This window comes from Dysidea avara, chromosome 2 (assembly GCF_963678975.1).
Source record: "Dysidea avara chromosome 2, odDysAvar1.4, whole genome shotgun sequence".
In the NCBI taxonomy this organism is placed as follows: domain Eukaryota; kingdom Metazoa; phylum Porifera; class Demospongiae; order Dictyoceratida; family Dysideidae; genus Dysidea; species Dysidea avara.
Genome location: NC_089273.1, coordinates 48612041 through 48639246, shown reverse-complemented (window position 1 = coordinate 48639246; position 27206 = coordinate 48612041). Strand labels below are relative to the sequence as shown.

The window sequence follows — 27206 nt, the reverse complement described above, 5'->3', positions numbered from 1 at the left end:
TTGTATCCTAGCAACTAATGGATACAAGTGTACACTCTAGTCATTCCCTTGTACTTTTAGACCACCCATGCAGAGTTAGTTACTATACAGGCCAGAGTTATTATACAAGATATGCATACACAAAGGTATCTCAGTATATATAAGCTGATCCAAACACCACAACAATATACCCTAGTTACAGTATAGCTATAGGTACTTCAGTAGGTACATGCAGCATGCAGTATAGTACATATGTACAAAATAATATTAATGTATATTGTAGCTATTGATGAGTTTATTATAATTATTATAATAGCCACAAAACTAAACCACTTCCCATATAATTATATTAAAGACATGTCACTCATGGCAGCACAGAGTGGAATGCCTGTTACTACAAGTGCTGCTGGATGTAAAATAGAAGAAGTTTACATAGCTATATAGCTTCAGTTTTTTATTCTGCCATATTTGACCACAAATGTGTTGTCTAACCTTTGAGTTTTGCCAGCTAAGGTTCAGCAGGCAGGCACACTGTAAGTGTGTATTGTCTCCTAGTACCTAATAGATGCAAGTGTACACCCTGGTCATCCCCTTGTACTTTTAGATCACCCAGAGTTAATTACTGCAGGACTAAAACTAATATTTATACACTACACTGTTAATATAGAAGTGGTGATAACACACCAGCACAGGTGTGATATTGCTGTCCAAACTGGCACATCTTTACAAGTGTAGTATGCACACTACATCAATCACACTAATAAGGTAAGTTGCTGACTGACACATAGTGTTGTGTTCTGTTTGTAGATTGCTGACATTCCAGGATTTAACACCAATTGCAAAGCTGTACACTCCTGGAGATTTTGTCCATGAAAATCCAATGAAAAAAATGTTGACCCTGTGAAAAGTGAAGTTTTCACTGGGTGGTCCCAATGAAATTTTATTTTCGTAGGAAAATTTAATGAAAAACCAATGAAAAATTACCAATGAAAATTCCATGAAAAGCAGTTTCACAGAGTTTTCAGTGGTAATTTTTCATTGATTTTTCATTAAATTTTCCTATGAAAATGCTATGAAAATAAAATTTCATTGGGGCCACCCAATGAAAACTTCACTTTCCACAAGGTGAACATTTTTTTAATTGGATTTTCAAGGACAAAATCTCCAGTAGTGTGTAGATGATGCAGAATTTCACAATAATATTGAGAATAGTGGTTGACTTTGATAATAGCATGTCATGACTTGCCTCCCACTCCTAAATGTATTAAGTGCTATTTTTCAGTTGTAAACTTATCGTCACACTCTTAGCATTGTTTTCATAATGTATTTAAGACCTATATCACCAAGCATGGAGTTTGGTTGTGGGACTCAACCAAGGCTTACATGTTCTACAGTACAATATGTACTGCCCCCACTGATCATTAGTGCACAGTATTATTATTCCTTTACTGTTGCTTACATTCTGATGTCTGATGACATAAATGAATGTATTTTATTAAGCTATGAGCTAATGGAAATTAATTTTGTTGATACAAACACATATAGCAGCTTTGTGCATTGATCTGAACTGTCTGTGTGGAATGGCTTAGCACAAAATATCACGATTGATATGACTGTCACAAGTGCATGCTTAGTGCTGGATGTAAAATAAAAAGAATTCTACATAGCTATATAGCTTCAGGTTTTTTTTTCAATTTTACATTTATAAATAGCCAATTTAAGCTAACAGCCCATGCACTTCCCTAAGTGAAAGCTACCATACACAGATACAAAATCCAGTATAGCTAAATTTATATAGCTTGCATACCTCTTGAATGAATATTAGCTACTAAAGCTGAAAACAAATCAGTTGCTCCTTGTGAGGTCCACTGAAATCTACTATGCCTATAAAGACTGAAATCTGAGCTGTAAATTTCACCGAAGCAGTAAAAAATGAAGACACTACAGAATTGTGGTTTGTGTTACGATAACGGGGCGCGCGCTAATGAAAAGTGCCTGCCGAAAATTTCACATTTTACTCCAAGTTTCAAATTTCGAAATTAATTTCTGTGTGGTTGTACGAAATCTCATAGCGTGAGTGGCCCCTTGGTGGTTACTGAACCTAAAGTCGGTTCAAGAAGCCGGGCTTGCTATTGTACCGACAGTAAACCTTAGACAAAAAAAAGGGTCACTAAACGAAAAAAACCACAAAACTCAACCTGGACTCGAACCCTGGACTACTGGAACTGTAATCAGTGGGCTTACCACTGTTCTACCGCTGCTAGCTACCCAGTAATCATACCTTTAACACAGTGAGAAGAACGTAAGTAACCTAAGGGTAACCTAACCAAAGCTGAACCCAAGCATACCCTATGATAATGTTACTTTTCGCGTCCCCTAAAGTCGAATGCTCGGGGGGGGGGGGGGGGGGGGGAACTACTAGACGCGTCCTCTAAAGTCGAATGCTCGGGGAAACTACTAGACGCGAAAATAAAAACCACTTCCTACTTTTAAAAGTTTGTAAATAAAAGTTCCTTGCAATTATTAAATACCATAAATACAATGCCTGTTGTATACTAGCTATCTATGTTAGGATAGAAAAGACAATTTTTGTTAGGTAATTTTTTGAGAAGGTCATTATTTAGAATAACTGCTGGTAGAGCCAGTTGTTGTTTTTTATCTGTGCAGTGTGTAGCGTGTAGCCTACTAAATTGTTACACATCATGAAACTGTGTGTAGGCTGGGTACTAGTTGCTGTGTACCTATCAATGTCACACCCACCGACCCCAAGCAAGGTCAGGTAGTGGTTGGAGATTTGTAACCTAAGGCCACTCCAAATAAATTCTCTGTTTCCCGTCCTGGATTCAAGCATATTTGCAAGCGGGCGGGAGGTCCATTCCATTATTTCATTATAAGATTGACAGTTTTCAAGCCATTATTTGCCTGGCAATGGCTGACATAACCATAAAAAGCTGCATAAAAGCATGCTTAAGCTAGTTCCTTCCCTTTTAAGTAGCAAAAATAACACAAACGTGAAGTTTGTGCCGACTTGATAGTACTGCTGACACGTGAGCTGACCCTGTTTCGAGATGGCTTTACTGAGCCTGTCAGTATGCAAGAATAACCGGAAAATAATGGAAGAATATGGAATAATGGAATATTTAGAACTGACAGTAACTAGATGAGGGCGGTGGACGGGAAACAGAGAATTTATTTGGAGTGGTCTAAGAGTAGAAATTTTAAATCAGAAATTCATACCAAGAGTATCCTGCTCTAGGAGGATTTACCTTTGTTCCTCCCTCATGACACACAGGTGGTGGTTTACTGAGTAGGTGTGATTGCACTTGCTTTTGTGTGTGTGTGTGTGTAGTGTGAGTTTGTAATACACATGCATTCATAAATATACAACTCCTAATAGGGATTGGAAACAGCATTACAAGCCAGAAATAGGCTTCTTTCGAATGTTACTGGTGGTTTCTGTAATTTGTATCCCAACCAAAAACAGCTTATAGCTGTAAAAAAAGTGCACGTCCAAGTAAAACAGATTTAACTACGACAAAAGTAATGATGATATCATAATACGGCCATGTGCAAGGTATGCAAGTTGTAAACTTAATATTAGCTAATCAGGTAATACAATGTTATTGTTAAAGTGTTAATGAAAACTATGTAATGCTGCTAGTTTTTAAGCGTGTGAGCATCTTCATAAATGCCACACAAATTGTGACCAGATTTTACAAAACCGATCCAAATCACACATCAGGCAAAATCAAACTAACACCACCAGTGAAAGCTACACTATCGTACTAGTAGTTATGACACTCAGTACCATTCAAACTACTCGAGGCTGGTTTCAACAGACGTCTTTTCTGGGGTGTGTGTAGAGGGCGAATGGCAGTATTAGGCCTTGTGAAGGACCTGGCTTTGTAAGAATGAGTGGTTTACTGGTGGACAGCCTGACACAGGAAAAGCTAAATGACAATACACGGTTACACGGGTTGCGTATTGCCAATATAGTACGACACAAGCCGATCAATGATACGAAATATCACACTTACGAGCATGTATCACCGTGGTAATTTCACCCATCGATGGAACGTGAACAGACCTTATTTGTATTTCTGTATTTAACTAGACCAATGTCATTTAGCAAATATGCCATTCATTAATTATAATTACTTATGTAGGGATCGACGCATCGATATCAAACACTGGACTAGGAGCCTACACTACCTATAAAAGAAACCGAGCTCGGTAAGAAGACGTCCAGTCTGCTGGAGTGACACAAGTGGATAGTCGCACGATGAATCTTGCGTGGGGGCCAGAACCAGCTGCATAAGTGAAACCTCCTAGGCAATGCTGTTTCGTTACAAATCGGACAAGGCCATGGCCAGTGATTGATCTCTATTACTGTGCTTTTACTACTTGATAAAAAACTTGTGATGGTTATCACGTGATCATTTGTCTTGTTCTGAAACCTTGATGAGTGAAATTGTTATTGTCAGTAGCACCGCCCTAGTCTCGAACCCAGACCCTTTCGGTCTGGGTCTTCCCTTCAATTATTTGAAGTTACTGGGTCTGATAAAAGTACATGCCGGTGTGAATTATTGAAGGTTGCCCAGCAATTCAACGATCGGCAGCAAGGTTATGTTACAAGGACTACTCTAGATTCTCAAGTGTTTCATTAATGTTAGAAAATCTAAACTTACCTACCCTAGAAAGCAGGAGGAACAGAACCATAGTACAGATGATGTATAAAATCACTAACAACCAGGTGTGTATTCCAAATGATTCCTATTCCACAGAAATGGCTACTCCAACCAACTAGATACCAGAATTGATAGTTTTAAATTTTCCTTTTCCCCTCGACAATCAAACTGTGGAACTCAATCCTCCCTCATATAGTCAACTCCCCCACACACGATCAGTTTTGTACCCTCTTAGATAATTATCACAATCACACCTGTGCATTATAATCACATTGATTTCTGCACAGCACACACAAAGAATAATAATTCATCAAATAACATAGTTCTGGCAAGGTGGTTTCCTGTTTTGACCGTAGTGTAATTTAAGTCTTGTAGTCATGTTGGTGTATTTGGCAGGACTTGCCAATGGCTTTCAGCACTTACGTACTGTAAAACAATATTACTATGACATGACTGAAGTTGAACTAATTAGCACAGGCAGGTGGATATATCTGCTAGTATAGCACCCCCTTGGCTAAGATTTAGGGACTGGTGAGCATCTGTATTCTATGTGCTCCACTTTGTAGTACTAAAAAATGTAAGGCTACTCCAAATGAGGCCCCTGTCCTCTGCCTGCATCAAGCTTCGGTACCTGAATTATTATTTCTAAATTATTATGATACACCGTACATGTATAAATGGAAACCTTGATGGAAACTTCTCAAGACTTGTTCTATTTTAAATGACAAAAAGCACAAGAAGCCTCATTTTAAGGCTCACTACCTACATTATATATACCTGATCCTGGTTTGATTTTATGATTGATGTTGAGGTACTCTGCAGTCACATATTATAATAACTGGTTTGGACATCAATCTTCATACAACTTGGATGTGCAGTGAATTTGTCGAAAAAATCTTTCAAATAGGTCAGAAATGTATCACATATATGTGTTGCTATATTCATTGACACTGACTCAAGGTTTTGCTAATTACTCTAAATAAATAATTTTACATAAAGGCTGTATAGTAGACTACTGTCTATGTAGTTTTCATCTGCACAGAGACAACACCTTGAACACCATGTATGCCTGTGAAAAGTAATATCATTTACACAACCATCACAGAGTTTGCGTACTTCATCTCAGTGGAAATCTAATCAAAATATTCTATGGATACGAGAGAGTTAGTGACACACAGTACACACACACAGAGTACACACACACACACACAGAGTACACACACAGAGAGAGTACACACACACACGCACACAGACACATGCAGTACACACACACACAACACACACACAGTATACATGCTCAGTACACACACACACGCACTCACACAAACACACACACACGCACTCACACAAACACACACAGTATACACACAGAGAGTACATGCACGCACGCACGCACACGCACACATAATGCAATGCTAATAAGGTACACCATAGGACACTTATTTATGGTCACACTTCTATTTCTAATTCATACGCATTACAGTGGGGGCTAAAGACTCTCTCCCAATTAATAATATAGAGGGGGCTAAGCCTATCCAATTAAAATACTCTAATAGAGCTTTAGATATGCTAGTAAACTACATTTTCTAAAATTCAGAAAATCAATAGTTCCAAAATCCTTGTTGGGGCAAAGCCCCTAGGGAGAGCACATGTAGCAGCACCAGCCCCAAGGCCTTTTTGACTCACACTTCATACATACCATTATAATTTCCTGTTATTGTTGCTTGGTGTATTCAATGCTATTCATATAGCATTTTTGATGATCCAGATGAGACGTTTCAAGACACCAAGCTACTTGTGCAGTACATTGGTGACCCTGAAAAGAATTACAAAATATGCAGAATTATAAATATAACTGTTACAAATTACTGAATATATTGTAAACAAAACATAATTGCTTTCGAGGAACCATCATGGTCATAATGTTTTCAGACTAGCCACTGTGACTCGCAAAGGTAACTAGTAGTAAAGAATGATTAAACTTTGCGAATTACTGAAAATTCTACAAACCAATGAGTGCCAAGGTACTAAGTCCACTGTTTACACATACACCAGAACGTTTATGATACAGGTGGCATTGGTTGAACTATGTAGGTTTACCATTGACACACAGAGTTACTGACAGGCAAACAGGTATACTTGATTGCTGGAAGAGTGACCACTTAAAATGCATACATACGTATGGGAAATATGAGAAAAATATTTTGGGACAGCCATACAAAGGTGACCAATACAAAAGGGACCATGGACAAGCGTCGTCATCATTAGCATTAAATAGTATATACATGCACTTTTATACCCCTCAGATCAGGACACCTCACTAACAAGTCCACCTTGATAATCGGGACACGTGTTCATTGTGCCCCCCCCTCCCATGTATGTGTTGAGCTGGATTCTCAAAAAGCAGAAGTGTAGTTATACCTAGGCACAATAGGCGCTGGTGCTCATGTAGTAAGTCCAGTGAAAGTGGCCATTTCAACTTCCCGGCCATAACTCATACATTCTCTTCTTTTCATATTTATTAGATAATTTCCATATAATATCTAGCATCACATTTTGACATTTAAGCAGTTGAAGGTTGAAAGTTCCAAGGAGGGTTGTGCTAGTAAACTACTTACAGGAGCTACACTGGATAATTAAATGATGGAAAACAGACTAAAGGCTCAGTTCTACCATTGTCTGTAATGCACGAGGAAGATAGGGTTGGAGGAGTCACAGTCACTGCTATTCATTGCTAATTGAGCTCACTGAGCTGTAGTACGTATAACGTATAAAGAGCCGTGTGATACTAATAATAAAGTGAAAAAAGAAGTTGATAGTTCCCACTGTTAGAAGTCAATCTGCTGCGATCGTTTAGTTTCAGCTTGTAAATTATTCATGCAGTAATTTTAATAGTGTAGCATAATAAGCTGCATCATCAGCTAGCAGTGTAGTATAGTTAGCTAGGTATACGAGTATGCACTTTTTAACAGATTTCAAGAACTAAAGAGTCCATAGTTGAGTTTCAATAGCTTGAATGTGGGGACAATCAGACCTTGTGCCTGGGCAGTTCTGAAGGCTACCGACATCAAATCAGAGATGGACTCAGTTCTGACACTTTTTTGCATTAGTGAATTTTCTGCCAACAATTGTGATCATGAGTGCATTATGACTGGATGAACACTTTTATCAGAAAATGCCCTCACACCTTCAGATCATGGTCCTAGTTGGCAGATGGATGGGTGAATCAGTGTATTAACTTCTCACTTGGGGGATTTAAAGGTGGTCGTTATACAGAGGTGGCATTTTTAAGGAATTGGTTGCTAAGACAGGTTCCACTGTACTTCATACAGACTATACAATATCACTGTATTCTCTCACCTTTATTACCTTCCCAGCATTTTTGACCAGGTGTGTAAATGAATAGGGGCTATTTAACACTGCTGGGCATTTATTTTAGATAAGTTTACTGACCCAGGTAGCAAAATTTAATTGGACTCGTGAACAGCATTTATAATTGTAATGCATGTTGACCCATAGTCATGAACATAACACACTACTCATGCACTTTCATCCAAGAGTTTACAATAGAAGCTAGGCTCATCTTTAAAGAAAAAAAACATATACTACATATTAAAATAAACATACATCATCTAGATGTTTCTTGACAAAGCAGCCTAAAAAGAAACATATAAGTCCATCACACTGTACATGCACCATGACACTGACATCCACATACAAAACTATAGACTAGGGTATTTCCGTGATACACGTGTCCATGTATGCCTCGCATGTATTAAGTATACAAGCGAGAGTTTGTAAAATTTGGAATAATGGGATAAGTGAAAATTCAATTCTAAACCTAGTGCTGTCATTTTTACTCTATCACCCCATAGCAAGTAGTAGTGATAGTAGAATACCAGAACAGTACTCAGGGTAATCTTCAAATAAAATGTACACAAAACTATTTACTCTAGAACAATCTAACTATTAAAGCTTAACAACTTTCAAATACACTTCACTACACATTCACTACAAAACCACTGTATACGTTCTTTCTGCTACACTTGCTTATACCACCTGTCACATATTAAATTTATTATAGTTGGCCTCTATATAGTGATGAAGGCTAAAAACAGCATTTAGTCTTCTCCCACTATTAGCAGCCATTTTATGTTTGTGATACCATTTTGTATAGACGTCATCGAGGCTGGTTGTCAGGGGTTAATCTAGGGGGGGGCGGGGGGGGGCACAGGCCCCCTCTGGGTTAGCTATTGCCCCCCCTAGGTTTATACCTAAAGCCTTGAGAAATGGAAAGGTTTAATTGATCCCAAAGTTGTATAATCTAATGGTCAATATTCAACTTGGCATCACAGTAAAATTTCACCAAAATTGAGTATATTTACACCTAAATTTTCAAAATTTTCCTGGAGGAGCATGCCCCCAGACCCCCCTAGAATCCGAAGCGACTTACTTCGCCCCCTCTAGGTTTATATTCTGGGTTGAGCCCTGGTTGTAGTCATCTGTAGAATGTTACTGATATTTACTTACTCTGTATGATTGTCAGACATCTCATTCTTGCTGCAATAAATGTGATGTCATAGTTTAATTACATTCTACTGTTACAACTCTGTAATGCTGCTAGAGTAACCAGACCCTTCTTATTTATGCAAGCAGCTGTTTTGATGCATGCCTACATTGGGATTCTTTCTATTTTGTTACTGACTCCATGAGACTTTCTCTAGTGAGATAGCATTTTATAAAATGTCAACCTTCTTCCACTACCTGGTTGTCCGAAGGCACTTTACAAACAATAAGAGTTATATGTCTATTCCTGTTTGTCATTGGAGGATGAACATGTAAGGCCACTCCAAACAAATTCTCTGTTTGTCGTCTTGGATTCAGGCATATTTGCATGCGGGCGGGCGGGCAGTCCATTTCCATTATTTCATTATAGATTTTCAAGCCATTATTTGTCTGGCATATCCAAAAAGGTTGCATAAAAGCATGCTTAAGCTTGTTCCTTCCTTTGTAAGTTGCAAAATAACACAAACATGAAGTTTGTGCTGACTTATAGCAATACTAACATGTGAGCTGACACTGTTTCAAGATAGCTTTTACTGAACCTATCAGTAAAATAATGGAAGAATATGGAATAATGGAATATTTAGAACTGGCAGTAACCAGATTCGGGTGGTGGACGGGAAACAGAGAATTTATTTCAAGAGGGTGTCACGTAGGTACGCGCTGTACGTAGATCTGCGACCGTGGTCAAAGTCTTGACCAGCCGAAATTTCGCTTTGACCTGTGACTAAGAGCCTTTTTCGACCTTTGACCGGTGACTTAGCGACGATATTTCAGCACTTTTCGATTGTGGGTTGAAAGCTTTTACCCTTGACCATTGAATTGGCACGATTTTGGTGGCCTTGACCTTTGACTTAGACCGCGGTCGCAGATCTACCTACAGTGAGTGCCTGTGTGTCACCCCCTTGTATTTGTAGTGGCCTAATAGGCAGAGGCTGTATACCGTGCTGCACTTATGGTACAACCATATATATATACAAATTGTTGCTCAGAATCTACTAGCCCCTCTACCCGACGTTAGTTCTATCAAGGCTCAGATTCATCAGGATCGTCGCTCTGCTTTGAGGGGGAGGGCTTCTACGATCAAATCTAATCTTTCGTCACAATCCCAAAGAGTTTTAGACCTGAACAGTGAACCGGGTGCTTCTGCCTGGCTGACAGCATTGCCTTTAGCAGAGCAGGGATTCCATCTGATGAAGCAAGAATTTTGGGATGCCTTGCATCTTAGATACGGCTGGAAGCTCCTGAACATACCCAGTCACTGTGTTTGTGGGGTCCCATTTTCTGCGGATCATGCTATGATTTGCAGACATGGAGGCCTCACATTTGTTCGCCACAATGCTTTGCGAAACATCACTGCAGAGTGGCTTTCCAAAACATGTCATGGTGTGGCCCTTGAGCCACCTTTACAGCCACTTACTGGGGAGATCATTGCACCTAAGACTGCCAACCGTCAGGATGAGGCTAGGGCAGACATACATGCTAGGGGATTCTGGGGGCAGCGGCAAAGTGCCTTTTTTGACATAAGGGTGTTTCATCCTAATGCACTGAGCTACTGCAACACCAGTGTCCCCTCTTTGTATCGACGTCACGAGGCACAGAAGAAACGTGAGTATGGTGACCGTGTCAGAGAGGTTGAGCAGGCCTCCTTCACTCCCCTTGTGTTTGCGACCACTGGAGGTATGGGAAGGGAGGCAATAGTTTTCTACCGTCGTTTGGCTGACCATCTATCTCGCCGCGGCTCTACTAGTTACAGTCAGACTCTGGCTTTTATCCGATGCACATTGTCTTTTTCTCTACTTCGGTCAGCTACAATATGTATATGTGGAAGTAGGTCCATCTCGCATCGCTCCTCTGATGCCTCTCCTGAGATGGGCTGCATTGATGAGCACAGGGACTTTTAAACTTTTAGCAATCTGGTCCTTTTTATTCAGTTGTCCAGCACGTGCTTTCTTTGTGCTGGGGGTGGTAGGTAAGGGCAGTCCATCCAGCCCGGGAAAAAAAAATATATATATATATATATACAAACTATGGTACAACAATACTCCACGTAGTCTCGTGCGCCCGACATAAAGGGTCAGTCGGGCGCACGAGACTATACTCCAAAGCACATACCAACACCGATCACCTCCAGTTACACTGAACAATCTTTTCCATTCTTTTAAATCTGTGCCACCGGCTACTTTTTACCTCCTTGTCCCTAGAGGGATAGTTAAGCAGTAATAACCCACCCGGGGAACACTCCCGGGGAACACTCTCATCTGATTGATGGGGTTTAATAGGAATATTTATTCGCACGTGACAGCTTAGTTGTAGTCATGGCGAGAGTCACGGCGAGAGTCACCGCGAGAGTCACGGCGAGAGTCACAGCGGATGCTGTGGCAACGTATTCAGATGATTTGAGAAATTCTATGGCCATTGTAAGACACAGCGAGAAATATTATGATCATCACTCCAATCAATGGCTGATTGCAGGTATGTTCTAGTACCATATATGGATATTTATAATGATAATTATAAAAATAAGAGAGAAAACGTCTTGTTTTATTAAGACAACATACATACATTTTTTGTATCCGTGGCATTCTTGTGGAACACTATTCCTGAGGACATTTTGGCACGAAGTCAGGTTAAACATTTCAGATCTAGTTTATTTTAATGTGATTGTTTAATTCTGTACTTGTATTGTGTATGTTGTTCTGTTTTTGTAATTGTATTTTTGTAACTGTAAGGGTATCACCTTGTACAGGCACATGCCTTTTGTGTATCCCTTTAAACAGTTTGATAATAATAATAATAAATGATACATACATACATACAGGGAAGGAAAAGGGGCCTAGACTCAGGGCTACACAGCTAGCTGAAACACAGGTAGCTGGATCCCTGGCAACACAAAAAAAAACCATACATTGTTTGAGTGTGTAAGGAAGAATGGTTGTTGTTACTGTAAAGCTTTACAGTGACCAGCACTGAAGGCCTGACAGCAACATGTTCTGTCAAATCGTAACATGGTCAGATGAACTCTTATCAGTACACCAGCTGCTGTATAGACCCTTTTCAGGTGAGCTGCTGCCATAGCAACATCTGCTATCTTGGGGTACAACCCGTTTTGCAACCCTGGTAGCGTTGCTTTCTATAAGAGTAAAACAATACCCAGGAAATAGAGCTTCTGCATTTCACAGCAAAGGTTAACCTGGTTAAACGTACGCTTTCCCCCACGCTACCAGGGTTTCAAAATGGGTTTTACTCCAAAATGGCGGATGTTGCTATGGCAGCAGCTTACCTGAAAAAGGTCTATAGAATATATAGTTAGTTTATACCTACACCGTAATGTTTGTGCAAATGTGTCCAGGGCAAAATCTTGCCATATGTGCTGTAGCCATAGTGTAGAGTTTTTCGGAGTTGGCTCTTATAAATCTAATTGATAAGTGTCGTGACAGAGAAAAAGTGGTTTGCTGTCAGTTACATAAAAATCACACATGGTGTATTATCCGAGCATATATTTGTGACTTCATGTGCGAAAACCAGTCTTATCCCCCAAAATACAAATGCTGGTTTAAGTATTCAAAGTATTGTAGCTTACCAATGGCTGTAGCTATATGAATAAGAATTTCACACACTTCCCACTATCTCCTTACCTTTAATTGTGTATTTATAAACATTGAACCCAGTGTTTGCATGTGTATGTGTGTTGTGTGTGTGTTTGTGCATTGCTTTCCTTGAAAATGAATCATAATTATGTCTTCTTTAGATCAATGGAGAGAGTGACAAGAAGAGACATTACTAGGTATTAAGATAAGAGGGAGGGCTGGTGTGTCTGGGTAAGGAAGGATTGTTGCCTAATTGCCTAAACAGGTGTGTGTGCGTGCGTGCGTGCGTGCATGTGCCTGCGTGCATGCGGACAGTGCAAGCAAATGTCAACTGTCCAGCATGTAACATAGTGGGTAAAAGTCCAGATAGTACTTCGGGTGCCCACACCTTTACCTGTGAGACATGGTACAGCTTCCTATGGGTTACTAATCCTACCACAGAAGGAATTGCCTACACTAAATCATAGCACTTGAGTAGCACAGAGGTGTCACAGTGCTGGCACACTGGGCAGGCAAGGTAGCCTAAGGCTTTGCTTGACTATGTGTGTGTGTATGTGTGTGTGTGCGTGGGTGTTCATGCATATAGTGTGTGGAGAGAGAGGTAGTTTGCCATGATATTTAAATATTCACAGATGAAATCGTTCACTTTGTGTAACTTCTGCTTGATGGTATGCACTAACAAGCAGCCATCTACAGAACATGAATACATGTGTGATTAATTTCTTGATGACAGTTTTCAAGCTGTACACTGCTGTATATTTTATATTAGATTTTCTCAAGAGCAGACAGAATCATATGAATTCAGCAATAATGGTGATGAAGAGTGATACACATAATTATGGTAAGTTCCATGTACACACGCACACACAGACACACACTACACACACACTACACCTGTACACTAAACCTACACACTACACCTACACACACTACACCTACACACACTACACCTACACACACTACACCTACACACACTACACCTACACACACTACACCTACACACACTACACCTACACACACTACACCTACACACACTACACCTACACACACTACACCTACACACACTACACCTACACACACTACACCTACACACACTACACCTACACACACTACACCTACACACACTACACCTACACACACTACACTCCACATTACTCACTATACACACACACACACACACACTACACCACACACACACTACACATACCATGCAGTGATACGTACGCACACATTTTAGCTCACTTTAGTTTAGTTTAGTGTGTGAGGCAGCATAAATGAGTGGTTAGAGCATCAGCCTAGTAATCCAAAGGTTCCAGGTTTGATGCTTAGTTATGCCACTTTGGTGTTGTTGTTTCCTTGAGAAAGAAATTGCTCTAGTCTACCCAGCTGATTTAATGGAAGCCTGGTGTTCATTGGGGAAAGCAAATATCAAACCTCTGTCCATGTCTCACTAATGGGTGTGGCCCAGGTGGGACCTCTGGTACCCACACCATCACCCTGGGACATGTAACCCTCCTGCGGGGCACTAGCTCCTCCCCAGGTGGATTTTCCTATGCGGCACTTAACACCCCAATTATATGTAGCTGGTGTGTGTGTGTGTTTGTGCGTGCGTGTGTGTTGGTGTGTGTTTGTGTGCGTGTGTATGTATGTGTGTGTGCATGTGTGTTTGTGTGTGCGTGTGTGTGTATGTGTGTGTGTTTGTGTGTGCGTATGTGTGTGTGTGTGTGTTTGTACGTGCGTGCGTGCGTATATGTGTTTGTGTGTGTGTGTTGCTGTGTGTTTGTGTGCGTGTGTGTATGTATGTGTGTGTATGTGTGTGTGCATGTGTGTGTTTGTGTGTATGTGTGTGTGTGCGTATGTGTGTGTGTGCGCGCGCGCGTGTGTGTGTAGTATGTGTGTCTACTCTGTGTGTGTCCAGTGTGCTTAGTGTTGTGTGTACAGTATGTGCAGTGTATCTACGTCCATGATGTGGACACACTAAACAAAGAGTATATTCCCATATTCACATATACACATACTAGCACTGGTACCTGCCCTACAGTGCAGAACTACTTGCAATTTCATGCACTTTACACTAAGTTTAATCTTGTAGCTGTCTAGTGACACAATTTCCTACACAGCATTGGAAACCCAAGTTTAAAACATCACTTGTCTATACTTTAACTTAATTTAACATGATTGTGCTTCAAGGCACACATTCAGAAAATGTTACACCAATAATGTTCAGAATCAAACTGTAGTATATTGTGTATACCCATAGTGTTTACCATACAGGTACAAATGGTGCTAGTAGTAGTACCTGTCCTATTATGCACGCTTATGTAAAATCATTAATGATGTTTGAAATTCTGACAACAAAAGACATGAATTTGTACATACTGTTGTAGTACCTGCTTTACAGTGCAGTACTTGCCTTGCTGTGTATTTTACGTGCTAAATGTGCAGAGCCATCTCTGTATTAACTAAGCAAGGTCTAGTCACAGACACAGGCATGTCAAGACACACTACACACACATTCACGCATACACAAGCACTGCATAGTGCTTGTGCGCGCGCACACACACACACACACACACACACACTACACATGAACACAACATACACACAATATACACATGTCCCATTCCTAGACTACCCATACTGGTCAGCACTGGAACACCTGTGTGCTACTCAGGTGGTTCGAGTCGGCACTAGAAAATCCTCCTGGAGCAAGACTAGTAACCCACAGGAGGCTGTACCATGTCTCACAGATAATGGGGTGGGCACCCAAAGTCCCACCTGGACCATTGTGTAAGACATGGACCGTTAGCATTTGCTATACGCATACCAGTCTTGGGGTCAAATACATTATTTAGCGCTTTTTAATAAATAAAAATTTTGAGTATTTGTAATTAAATTTGTGGTTTGAAAAATAGATTTAATACTTTCTTATATTTGTATGTAACCTTGATAACCAGTTGTGTTGGGGTAAAGTCTACGACTATCTTATATCGTGATTTTGTCAGGTGAGGGTATACATGTAAGCTAGTAAATACAAGCAAGCTCAAAAAGGAAGTTAATTTCAGTGAGGAGACAGGAATTTTTTTTGTCCCATCGAGACTTTCATTACACGGCACACAGTGCTGCATGTAAAACATGTTCTAGTACACTGACATGTGTATGTACAAAGTTTAACAGTTTGTATACATAACCATGGATAAATAATTATATCTGTATCTGCTACTTTTTCTGTCATGGTGCCGGCCTGATATACAAAAAAGTAGCCAACGTATGTTTTTTTTGATAACCAATCCGAATCTGTGCAACACTAGCTTCTCATACAAAAATGATTTATTAACTTTGCAGTGCTGTTAGCGTTTGCACATTTTATAATCCTGGGGTTTTTATTATCCAGCCATGTTGCTTTCTAATTGGAGGGAAATGGACTTGTATTACCACAGTAAATCAGTAATGTATACTTGGTGTTAATATATTCTATAGATATGATTGGCTTGTCCCAGCAAATGGGGTTATGTGTCTTCAAATTCTTTGGTAAGCTATTGTTTTGTGTATATACATAGGTACTGAAGTATTTTTCCACACAGAGGGTGTGTACTTGGACTGACAATATATACTTGGTACTGACAGAGGATTAGAGAGCAGAACTTAACTGTTTTATTTTATAATATAAGATGTACATTCTATAGCTATTTTATACAGTTTCACATGCACGTAACAGTGAATTAATCTAAATCAATCAATTTAAATGTTTTAATATAGAGAAACTACCTGACATAGAAGAGCAATGCGAGGTGTTGGCAATTGCTGTAAATCAAATTCTCCATTCAATGGCACTCATGGGGATAGTTGCAAATTTAATTCCACTCAAAGTGAAACAAAACATGTACAACATATGTTGCAAAACAATTTTTACTCAGTAAATAACTACACGCGTAAGTCAAACTGGTGTCAAACAACTATAAATGATCAGATGTCCGTTTGTACTGTGTCCACAGGACAATTTTCTCCAGTGAGGTTTAAGGCTGCATTTGCCATTTGTTTGGTCCTACAGTACTAGTGAGTATGCCCTTACTGCTACCAAATTTGACAAAACAAGGGGCTACCACACACACATCCAATTCTCTGACTTCAACTTGACTACTCAGTAAGCTATAGCTATTGTTCAAAAATTTTGCATAATTCTTTCATAGCATAGTGAAATAACAGGTCAAATTTGAAACCATTTGCATACTTCTACATTGAGTTATATATGGTGCTTCAAAGTCCTAAAACTGGGTGTGTGTGGAAGGCTGGAAGCCTAGCTTGTTTTGTCAAATGCTTGATGGAGAATACAGTATACATTTAGACTCACTAGCTCCAATGGAACATGATATTATTTCTTGCTACCACATGCACTGCGTGAGAGGTCTGCAGATTGAGTGCAATATTGAAGAGTCAACTGACTAGCTATATTCACTGAACAGTGTACAATAACATTATTTCACCACCACCCATGATTTGATTGGCTGTTCAGTGGCTTTTTAGTAATGATTCTATATAACCAACTTGTGACCTGCTTCACTTACCATGCATCCAGTGGCTCATGATCAATGAGTTACTTCAGCTACAGTACATTCCATCAGTTGTGATGGTGACTTCTCATCGACCTGACCTTATTATTATTTTGTTGATAACATCACCACTTCCTTGATTGCTCTGATTGAGTTATTCTGTACATTGATTGATCGATCAACTAATTAATTTTTACCTTTATCGAATTTTACTCATCTGTAGGTCATGTACTATAATTAAGTTGACAGTCAGTTTATTAACAGAATTAATACCATTGCTTGAATATATGCTCAAGCTCAGCTATTTATATTATACACAATAAATTATATTGATGTTGAATTTACATCATGTTTGGTAAACATTATATAATTATTTTGGTCTGGTGAGGGTATTAAATTTTGCTTCAGCCACCAATAGACTGGTCGTAAACATTAAACAATACTGGACATGGTTTGGAGACTTTTTTAGTATACATATAGTCAGCACTTCCTTCAGCACCAGGCTACAGTGTGGTCGACATCTCAATGGCTTGAATGTTATTTTACTACAGTTGTAATAGTTATTGTGTCAGTACTAGTGTTGTGTAGCTTTGTCTGTGCTCAAGAGAGAGATAAACGTCATAATAATTGACAATTACATGAACAAATAATTACAAGTGGTCAGGAGTCCAGTCTCAGGGTTACCAAGTTATTACTAAAAAGTATGGAGCCCTGGCAAGACCAAAAAAAAAAAACAAAAAAAAACCAATACATACAAAACTAAACAATTATACATGGCTTCTCAACAGGTAAACAGATCAACTACATCCCAAGTAGTGGAAGCATGGGAATTAAAGATCCTATATGAACAGGAGATTGCAACATGAGCTGCTTGCTGAAGAATACAACGAATAGTATTCTTCGGTAGATGGCATACATCGCTTAGTTTAGAGACAGTCTGTGGCATGAAATGGCCCAAACAGCCAACCTCAATTGTCACAAGATTCACTGAAAATCCAGCCTGTTGAAGGTCAGTCAGTAATGAACCATAGCGATCTTCTTTACGGTTCCTTGCAGCTAAAAGGTGATGTTCAGTATTAGTAACTACAGAGAGTTCTAATAATGTGATGGAATCTGTGGAAACTACCACAAGATCAGGTTGATATCATTGGGCCAAAAGGGAGGAAACATAAGAAGTAGTCCAAGGGTAAAATACTTTTATGTCAAAAATGCCATAAAATTATTCTTATCTCGTTTCCAAAGACTCATCAAGCTAGGCACTATCTTCAACACATTAGCAGATATAGTGGAAATGATCCCAACAAAGGCTGTATTGCCGCTGTAATGGTGGTTCAGTGCATACATTATGACATGCCTGGCAACAAGGCAGCAGTACTAGTGATATCACCCAACAATTCATTAGCTACATTAAGGAAACCACCTGCTCTATAGATTGGTTAAAGGCATGCTCAACAGTCATTGGCTTTCCCACAAACACAACTTGAAAGCAAGTTAAGAAGTTTTGCCAACCACATCAAAGGCAAAGAGCATCACAACATGCTCCTTTTATGTAAGGTGCGTATCCATGATCTGGATGTCATCCTTTTAATTGTATAATATTAGTATCTTATTAATGGAGGTCTACACCGTAATGATGTACACTTAGATAACTTGTGGGATAAAGCAATGTGGTTACAATGGAAACTGATCATGATGATATTATGCTTGCCAATGAGGTAGCTAGGCAATTATAATGCTCTAAAATGCAATAATGTGCATGGCAATTATTCTGCCAGAGATTAGTAGTGAGGAGTTGGATGCAAAGAACTTCAACAAAAATCATTCCACCATTCCAGTAGTCTATTCCACTGTTTATACACTCCCTAGCTTGCCAAATTAAAGCAGGGAACATGAATGGAGAGAAAGTAGAGAGAGAGTACTTACAAAAGTACATACTTGCATTCTCTTCTTATCCAATTTAGCCTGATGGTAGCATTGGGCTAAACGGGAGGAGGCATAAGAAAGTGGCCAAAAAGTAATTACCTATTTTTAGATCAAAAGGGTCATCTTCTTATCTTGGCCCCCAAAGCTCTCAGCGCTCAAGCTGGGTAGAAATTAAAGCAGGGAGGAGGGTGGGGCTGTCAACCTTAAAGGCAAACAGAATCACAAAAGGCTCCTTTATGTATGTCATGCATGCATGATCTGATCAAGGTCATCCATCTTATATAAGAGGACATGATGTACACTTTGCTAGCTATGTTTATGAAGAGAAGGCAATGCAGTTACCATAGAAACTGACCAGACTATATATGATTGCCAATGAGGTAACTGGCTTGTCAAGTAGTGTATATGTAAGCTTTATAATTGCCAATTGTTTGCATCAATAAAATGTATAGATATAAATTTTAAGTGGAAGCTGTAAAGAAAGCAAATGGTTACCATGATAACTGAGCAGACCACGCTTGCCAATGAACCCATGTAGGTGGAAATTAATGTTCTCTATAAGTGCATGGTAATAATATTATTTTTGAGATCAGTGGTGGTAACTCATAGCAACATCAGCAATGTACATTGGAGAGATAATTGTGGCACAAAAACATGCTGCTGTACACAGGTGGATTACATAATATGACGTATTGTCACAACACTTAATTATATAATTCAAGCTTATGCAAGTACCTATCATAGCTTTAAGTTATACATCAGATTTGCGGGACATCACTGACATCTTAAAAGTAAGAATAAATATAAAAGCATGAACAGCACTTAACACACACAAATAATTTGATTAACCATTCGTCAATCATAATAGTTTTTTTCACATCACAACGTCTAGCAAACTCTTCATGTATCTGAATATGCTACAAGTAAGAGAAATAGAAAATTGCTCTACAATTGGAAAGAACTCACCATGACCAAACTTAATGAATGACATCACAGCCTTTGCAGAACGCGTACAATGTCATCATCATCTCCATATTATCCATAAACCTGCCGCTCAGAAGACTGTTTCATACTGTATGTACCAGTAACAATGTGATCGGCCTCACAGAAAGTCAACCCACAATCCAAGTTGGCAAGGATGCAGAGTGAATAACCTGGAGAATCCAGCAGCCACAATCAGACACATATGACTTCCAGGGTAGGTCATGAGCCCAATCTGAAAGACACAACACGCCATTACAAACTTATAAACAATACAGATTAATTGAACCTCTAGCTTTCTACTTGAAATATAGGATAATACTAAACCTAAACTAAATACACAACAATGTGTGCTCCAAGTCATACAATAATTAGTCCTGTTACCAATCTTCTACATGCCTGTCAATATATCAATAGCAAATAACAATGTTGATACACTGGCTAGGATCATTCCTGTGGCAGGGTGGTCAGAAAGAACTGCTGCAGAATAACAGTAGCATGGTGGAAGGCATGCTGCATACATGCTATATTGATTTGTGGGCTTCGGTAGTCTATCATGTAACACTTTCACATCTCAGAACAAGAACTACCCAGACTATATTTCACATACAGGTGTACATAAGTAGCCCCAGCTATAACTAGGCAGTGATTATATAGACACTAAGTCCAAAATTGGTTATATTGTGGGGATCGATTAATATAGGGCAATAACAACCACCTTGTTAGTACGACAACATGTAGTGAAATGTCCAACAATGAAGGGACCAATTTCAATGAGGTGACACACATCTTAGCATTGCTACTATCACAACATGTAGTCTCATTAAAGTTTCATAGTACTACATACTTCCTCACATTAGTGATTAAATCTTTCATTACTTCAGCCACCATAGACCTACCCATTGGTGAGTCATCATTAACAAGACGACTGGCCACTGGGATGAAAAAGTATGTTGCCATTTTGCAGTGAGTTGTCTGGTGAAAGCAAATATGAGCTTAGTAAACAGACCACAATTTTTTACCTTTGGGAGTTTAGCAAATATTACAGACGTTTCCAATGCCGGCTCTCTGCCACCCTGCACCTCAAAGCTAGTCACAAAATATAAGTATGTAAATATAAAGAAGTATTTTACGTACCTATATGAACAAATCAAAGTAAGACTAAAGCTTCTTCAGTTTATAGTCTGGGAGAAACTGTAGCACAGCAAAGGTAGCACTAAGCATGTCACTTAGGTAACAGTGATGATGACCAACCTTCCTGAAAAAAAATTAACCACTCAAATTCATTTGCAATGAATAAAGTGGCGCAGTTATCAATTAAACCAGACTGTTCCAAGAAAGCCCAACACATCACAGGTTACATCGCACATTAACATGTACTATGGAGACCACCCTTAGCAGTGGAAAGGCTGTTGTTTGGTGTTGATAGTCGTATACGTCTTCTTCAATGGACATGAACAATAGCTAAGAAGATGCGACATAAAACACTTCTTTCACACTCATGCACACACCTTAAGCTGTGCTTCACTAATCTGCTGACTGATGCAGTCCCTTACAAGTACTGCACCTACGTCAGCATAACACATACTACACTACTTACAGAAACACAATGGTGCAAACCTTGAACGCTGATGTTAATAGCTTTTGGTTTGAACCACTGGCAGAAGAATCCCCAGCTCTAGCATAGTTTCTCAGCACATCAACAATACACTTGCAGTTGTGTTTGAAGATCTGTTAACAGCTCAACATAAATATCCATCATTTTAAGATACTCATTGTCTTTGCTATCAACTTTTCCTCTTTTCAGCGAAGTCCATAAGATCTAATGAATATAAACAAGAGTTTTTAATATTTGTGAATTCTTGATACAAGAAACTTCAACTTTGTCTACCGATCAATCAATCATGAACACACACACACACGGTTAACATTACAGAGTAACACGGCTAACATTTTGTAATTCTTAATACTCTAGCTGGCACGTGCTTCAGGAAGTTTTGATGATGTAATTTCTCCTTCTCTTCTCTCTTCTGCCGCCACACCACACCAAACCAACACCTATACCACCATTGTTACCCTAGCAACAACTATTTTACCGGATATTGTTACCTCGCTAATGGTGACATCTAAATTTCCAGCAGTCAATTGGTCCTTAACTCTATTCAATAACACATGGATACTGTAACTAAGCACCTGCACCTGGTCCAAGAAAAAACTCTCAAGAAATCCTGAAATGTAGTCATACCTTGTATCCTTTTGTTAGCACCTCCTTCATCTCTTTTAATATGAAGTGGACATATTTGGGACCAAAAGTGATACCATCTTTATAAGTGTATTTCTGGCCAGTCACCTCTCAAACATCTCATTTGGTAGCTCCTTACTGTGTGACAAACCTTCAGTAGTAAGCTAAACAGCATAGAGACAGTAAGGATGGGAACAATTGCAATATCATTAACACAACTACTCACCCAGAAAGGTTAGAATTAAGCATGTCCTCCGGTAGTTACAGTAATAGTTGAGTTATGGCTAGAGTGATATGTACTTGAAGTGTGTCTTTGTCATGTTTGTGGGGACTGAGTCCATAACCACTTTGATTCGACTGTGGATCCATTACATGATGGTAACTACTGTATGACCTTTATATTATCATACCCGCTTTGTCAGACATGACTGCAACTCTGGTAAAATAGCTTTGGTAACAGTGGTGTGAATTATAAGTGACTTGGCCTTTTCTAAATCAGAAATGATGATGTCTATGTCGTATTTCTTGTAAAACTGCTCACCTTCCTCTTGTGTTTTCAAGTCTTCTTCTGCCACATCCATCTTGGCCAACTCTGGTACACCTTCACCTCCATTGTCAGTGACTAGCTTCTGCTTGTGATTTCAAATCAAAGTGAAATCCACTAAGAATTCCAACTGCTGCCCTACAAATAAATCATTACACTATGGATGGATAGATACAGTATAAACAGTATTCGTACTTGATCAAGTTCTTTTCAATGTGTTTCCTCTTTGGGATTAGCTGTAGGTAGCTCTTCAGTAGAAAATAGCATTTGGTTCATTTCAGGTGTGCAGCAATAGCAGTGAAGATATTGATAGCCTCTAATATCAGTTTCTGTTCTCTCTCCATGGAGGCAAAGATGACATAAGAGATCCTATCGGCAACAAGAAGTTCAGTACAGTGGACTGACTGAACGTCCCAGAAAAGCACAGTCTGGCAAGTGGTGGAGAGCTTGTGTTCAATGATGAAGCTATGGAGAAGACACCACAACTAAAAGCAAAAGAAATGCCATCCCTTATTACCTGATGTTCCTGCTTTGAGTCCACATTCAGTAGTTGGTGCATGTCAGCAAATTTAAATGATATATGGATAAGTTTTTACCAAGAGTGCCAATATGGCTATAAACTCATGATGAGTTGACTGCAACAGAAACATGTAACATTACTAGCATGATACACTGCATGGCACCTACCTCAGAATTGGAGCAAAGGCCCTGCCTAGCATTGTCCAATAATGTACCAAGAACAAGCAACTTGTCCTTATCTACAAGATCAATGAAGCACTTGTACTCCATGATACAATACTCACCTGTGTCAGGATCAGTGGCTGAAATTGGTTTGACAACTCAGCGTTCGAGTGTAAATCGGATGGCTGCAGGTTCGAGGCCACCTAGGTCCAGTCATGGATTTTTTCTCCTTTCTCCAACTTTTCAAACACACCATAAGTAGCTAAAGTCTTTGAGCAGGCTGTAGGACCAGGTGTCCTACAGACCTTCAGCACTTGTGCTGTAAAGCATTATTAAATAAATTAAATAAATAAACTGTTTATGTACCAATGCTAGCAACTAGAAATGGTAAACAACTAAAGTGGAGGTGTCACAATGATGCAAAGTATCTAAGGTGGAGTTGTGGTTTCAATTATGTCTTTGTTGTGGCTGATTTTGAAGTGGTTGATAGTTTTAAGCTGGTGACAAAGCCATTAAAAAAATTGTTGTGTAGCTGAAAATTGCTAACTTAAATAAAGCAACAGTGTAATTCAAAGTAAGCGCTTGTGAATGCCTTCCGTCTGACATCATGTTTTTGAAAAGTTTTAAAAGTATTCTACATACACACAGGTCTGAAAAAAAGATTACAAAATGACACAAAACTAACTTAAACTTAACGCACACAATAAAACTAATGTACCTATCAATGTCACGCCCCACCTACCCCAAGTTGGGCAGCGAGTAGGGATTTGTCACCCAACCTCGTCCCCAGGATAGGGGCATTTGCAACACAAATAGCCATTGGCCATGTCGTTATGCACTTATCAAAGTTTTGCCCCACCTACCCCCATGCGGGCAAGGAGGGGACACAGGAGGGGATTTGACAAAATTCTAAGTCTAATCCCCCACCCTGGGGCAAATTTGGAGGTCTAATCCCCCTCCTATGAGGCCACCATCCATCAGATTTCAAAATCTTTTATTACAAGTATAGATCAAAGCCCCCACCCCTGGGGCTGAAATTTTTGTCCAATCCCCTTGTTATGCCTCTCATTTGCCCGTATGGGGGTAGGTGGGGCAAAACTTTGATAGGTGCATTAGTGATTCCTGGGATAAATAATACGAATTAGTAGGGGATTTGTAATTCGAAGTTGTCCCCAGGGGTGGGGAATTTGTCATCTAACATTTGCAAATCCCCACCTCTGCCCGACCTGGGGTATAGGTGGGTTGATAGTAGTCTCGCGTGGCCAGACCGCTTTTTTTCCGTATATTGGGTGGGGAAAAAATGGTCTGGTGCAACTCCAATAGCTGTTTACTTCTGAGTCGTCCCCACATTCCAGGGACGCTAATTGAATAACATTGGTCACAAAGGAGGTGCCATGACGTCAGTAAAACTATGAAGTATTCCTACACTCCTGCTCCGGTTGTGAGTCTTGTTACACGATGAGGATTAACTTTCAAGACGCTATAAAAGAGACATCAGAGCAAATTAAGATTCGTTTAAAGGATAAACAGATCCCTAGTTAACTTACTGACGTCATGGCACCTCCTTTGTGACCAATGTTATTCAATTAGCGTCCCCGGAATGTGGGGACGGCTCAGAAGTAAACAGCTATTGGAGTTGCACCAGACCCTTTTTTCCCAACCCAATATACGGAAAAAAGCGGTCTGGCCACGCGAGACTAGGTTGATAGGTGCATAAGATTTCTGATTGATCAGCCTATAGGAAAACTCCGCAGTGAGTTTCATCTTCCTAGAAGGCCGTATGGCTGAGTAAACCATTGCCATCCATCGATCTGAGCCAATTCGCACCCTGTACCACATTATTTAACATGAACCTCGTCCTCGAGTAGCTATACTCACTACAACGTACCTTGGACTACTAGCTTCAATCGTTCTGAAGAACTTGACTGAGTCAGGTAATCTGGTCACATCTATCATCCCATCATCATCTGATTAAATATTCGGATTTATGTGCCTGGGTCGCGAATTTGAATAGAATATCGCGCACTTATTAGAATTGCTACCTCACGTGATTAAGACGGATCACCACGTTGCTGGTTGAAAGCAGTAAGCCTTGGTGGGTTCTAGTCAGAACAATGGCAATATGAATATTGCTGTGTGAGATCTTTGATGCTGTATAAGTTTAATACAGCTTTGTTTAATATTTTTGTCTGCTTTTCTTTAGAAGATAACACTAAGGCAGGACTTGTGTGTACATCATTATTAAAGTAAGTGGACTGTATTTGTTAATGTACTTATATATATTTGTTTTTGGAGTAGAAATCTGAGACAATGCTAGAGAAGTTGGAGGGGACTGCTGTCAACACCAGTAGTTTGGATGACAAGAAAACTGTGCTGATACAGTGCACATCTTCAGATGTAAGTAAACTCTTTGTTAGTATGTGTTTATTTACTATTGTTTACAGAAGATAAGACTGAGATGTCAAGACGACTTTCAGCAACAAGGGTACTTTAGACAGCAACATGGCTGAGGGAAGTTGGAGACAAACTAGAGAAGTTGGAGAAAACGCTGCTGTCAACTTAGACAACAAGACAACTGTGCTGGTACAGTGGGAATCTTCAAATAATGTAAGTATGTAGACTATATTTGGTTTGTGTGTTTATTTACTATTGTTTACAGAAGACAAGACTGAGACATCAAGACTATTGTGGACAACACCAGTAGTTTACAATGAGATGTATCTTCAAATAATGTAAGTAGACTATATTTGTTTGTGTGTTTATTTACTATTGTTTACAGAAGAGAAGACTTAAATTTCAAGACTGCCGTGGACAACACCGGTAGTTTATACAACGAAACACTCCTTCAAATAATGTAAGTAGGCTATGTTTGTTTGTGTGTTTATATTTGCTGTTGTTTACAGGAGATAAGACTGAGATATCAAGACTACTGTCAGCAAGGGTACTTAAGACAGCAAGATGGCTGAGAGAAGTCAGAGACAGACTAGAGAAGTTGGAGAGAAGGCTGCTGTCGACTTAGACAACAAGGCAACTGTGCTGATACAGTGGAAATCTTCAAATAATGTAAGTAGACTAACTGATTTCATATAACAAGGCTTCCACACACACAAAATCAAACTTACGATTTTACCAGAAATGGATTGCTGGTCTAATACACTATCATATTTCACACTGTACTTCCTTCAGCACTGGCAAGTCTGGTTTCTGTAGCAGCTTTCTTCCGACCCTGTCAAAGCCACGAGTGTGAGATTGGCACCATTAAATGGCCATGGCTTTGTGATAATGGTGTGTAGTGAGCTGGGACTTCACAGAGAGCTCACCAATAGTGTTCTCAGTCAATTTGGAGTAATTTGAGGGCCATGGAGGGCCATGGAGAGCCCAAACTTGGCCTCTGGATTCCAATCGTCTTCTTACTCCATTTTATACCTGTATATCAAGACCACCGTCCACCCCCACCCTCCCACC

At 39.5% G+C, this 27206-nt stretch overlaps 1 protein-coding gene across 10 annotated transcripts; it reads right to left on the bottom strand.

The window, feature by feature from the left end:
- Positions 1-5549: 5549 nt before the first annotated feature.
- LOC136247526 (small subunit processome component 20 homolog) lies at positions 5550-25821 on the bottom strand. Of its 10 annotated transcripts, none has more exons than XR_010697622.1 (20): positions 25630-25784; positions 23864-24060; positions 23748-23818; positions 23578-23695; positions 23256-23525; positions 23058-23198; positions 22927-23006; positions 22743-22873; positions 22625-22680; positions 22520-22551; positions 22384-22432; positions 22226-22332; positions 21895-22096; positions 21786-21841; positions 21667-21738; positions 21412-21532; positions 21297-21363; positions 21130-21249; positions 20260-20509; positions 20049-20210 (listed from the first exon to the last, which is right to left on the bottom strand). XR_010697622.1 is itself a non-coding variant. In XM_066039281.1 (20 exons), exons 8-12 carry the CDS (start codon positions 22763-22765, stop codon positions 22246-22248), a joined length of 288 nt encoding a protein of 95 aa, XP_065895353.1. In that variant the 5' UTR covers positions 22766-22873; positions 22927-23006; positions 23058-23198; positions 23256-23525; positions 23578-23695; positions 23748-23818; positions 23864-24060; positions 25630-25789; the 3' UTR covers positions 20049-20210; positions 20260-20509; positions 21122-21249; positions 21297-21363; positions 21412-21532; positions 21667-21738; positions 21786-21841; positions 21895-22096; positions 22226-22245. The 10 variants fall into 10 exon arrangements, 7 of the variants coding, with proteins under 7 accessions (XP_065895350.1, XP_065895351.1, XP_065895349.1 ...); XM_066039281.1 differs by having other exon boundaries at positions 21122-21249; positions 22384-22473; positions 25630-25789; XM_066039284.1 differs by having other exon boundaries at positions 20050-20210; positions 22384-22467; positions 25630-25793.
- Positions 25822-27206: the final 1385 nt, after the last annotated feature.

What these genes read in the sequence shown, in the direction of transcription:
- LOC136247526 (XM_066039278.1), bottom strand. Translation starts at nt 22,765, where the DNA reads ATGCTTAATTCTAACCTTTCTGG. An exon ending in CTTAATTCTAACCTTTCTGG is followed by an intron (nt 22,681 to 22,742) that starts GTGAGTAGTTGT and finishes TATGCTGTTTAG; the next exon opens with CTTACTACTGAAGGTTTGTC. An exon ending in TGCTAACAAAAGGATACAAG is followed by an intron (nt 22,474 to 22,519) that starts GTATGACTACAT and finishes TTCTTGGACCAG; the next exon opens with GTGCAGGTGCTTAGTTACAG.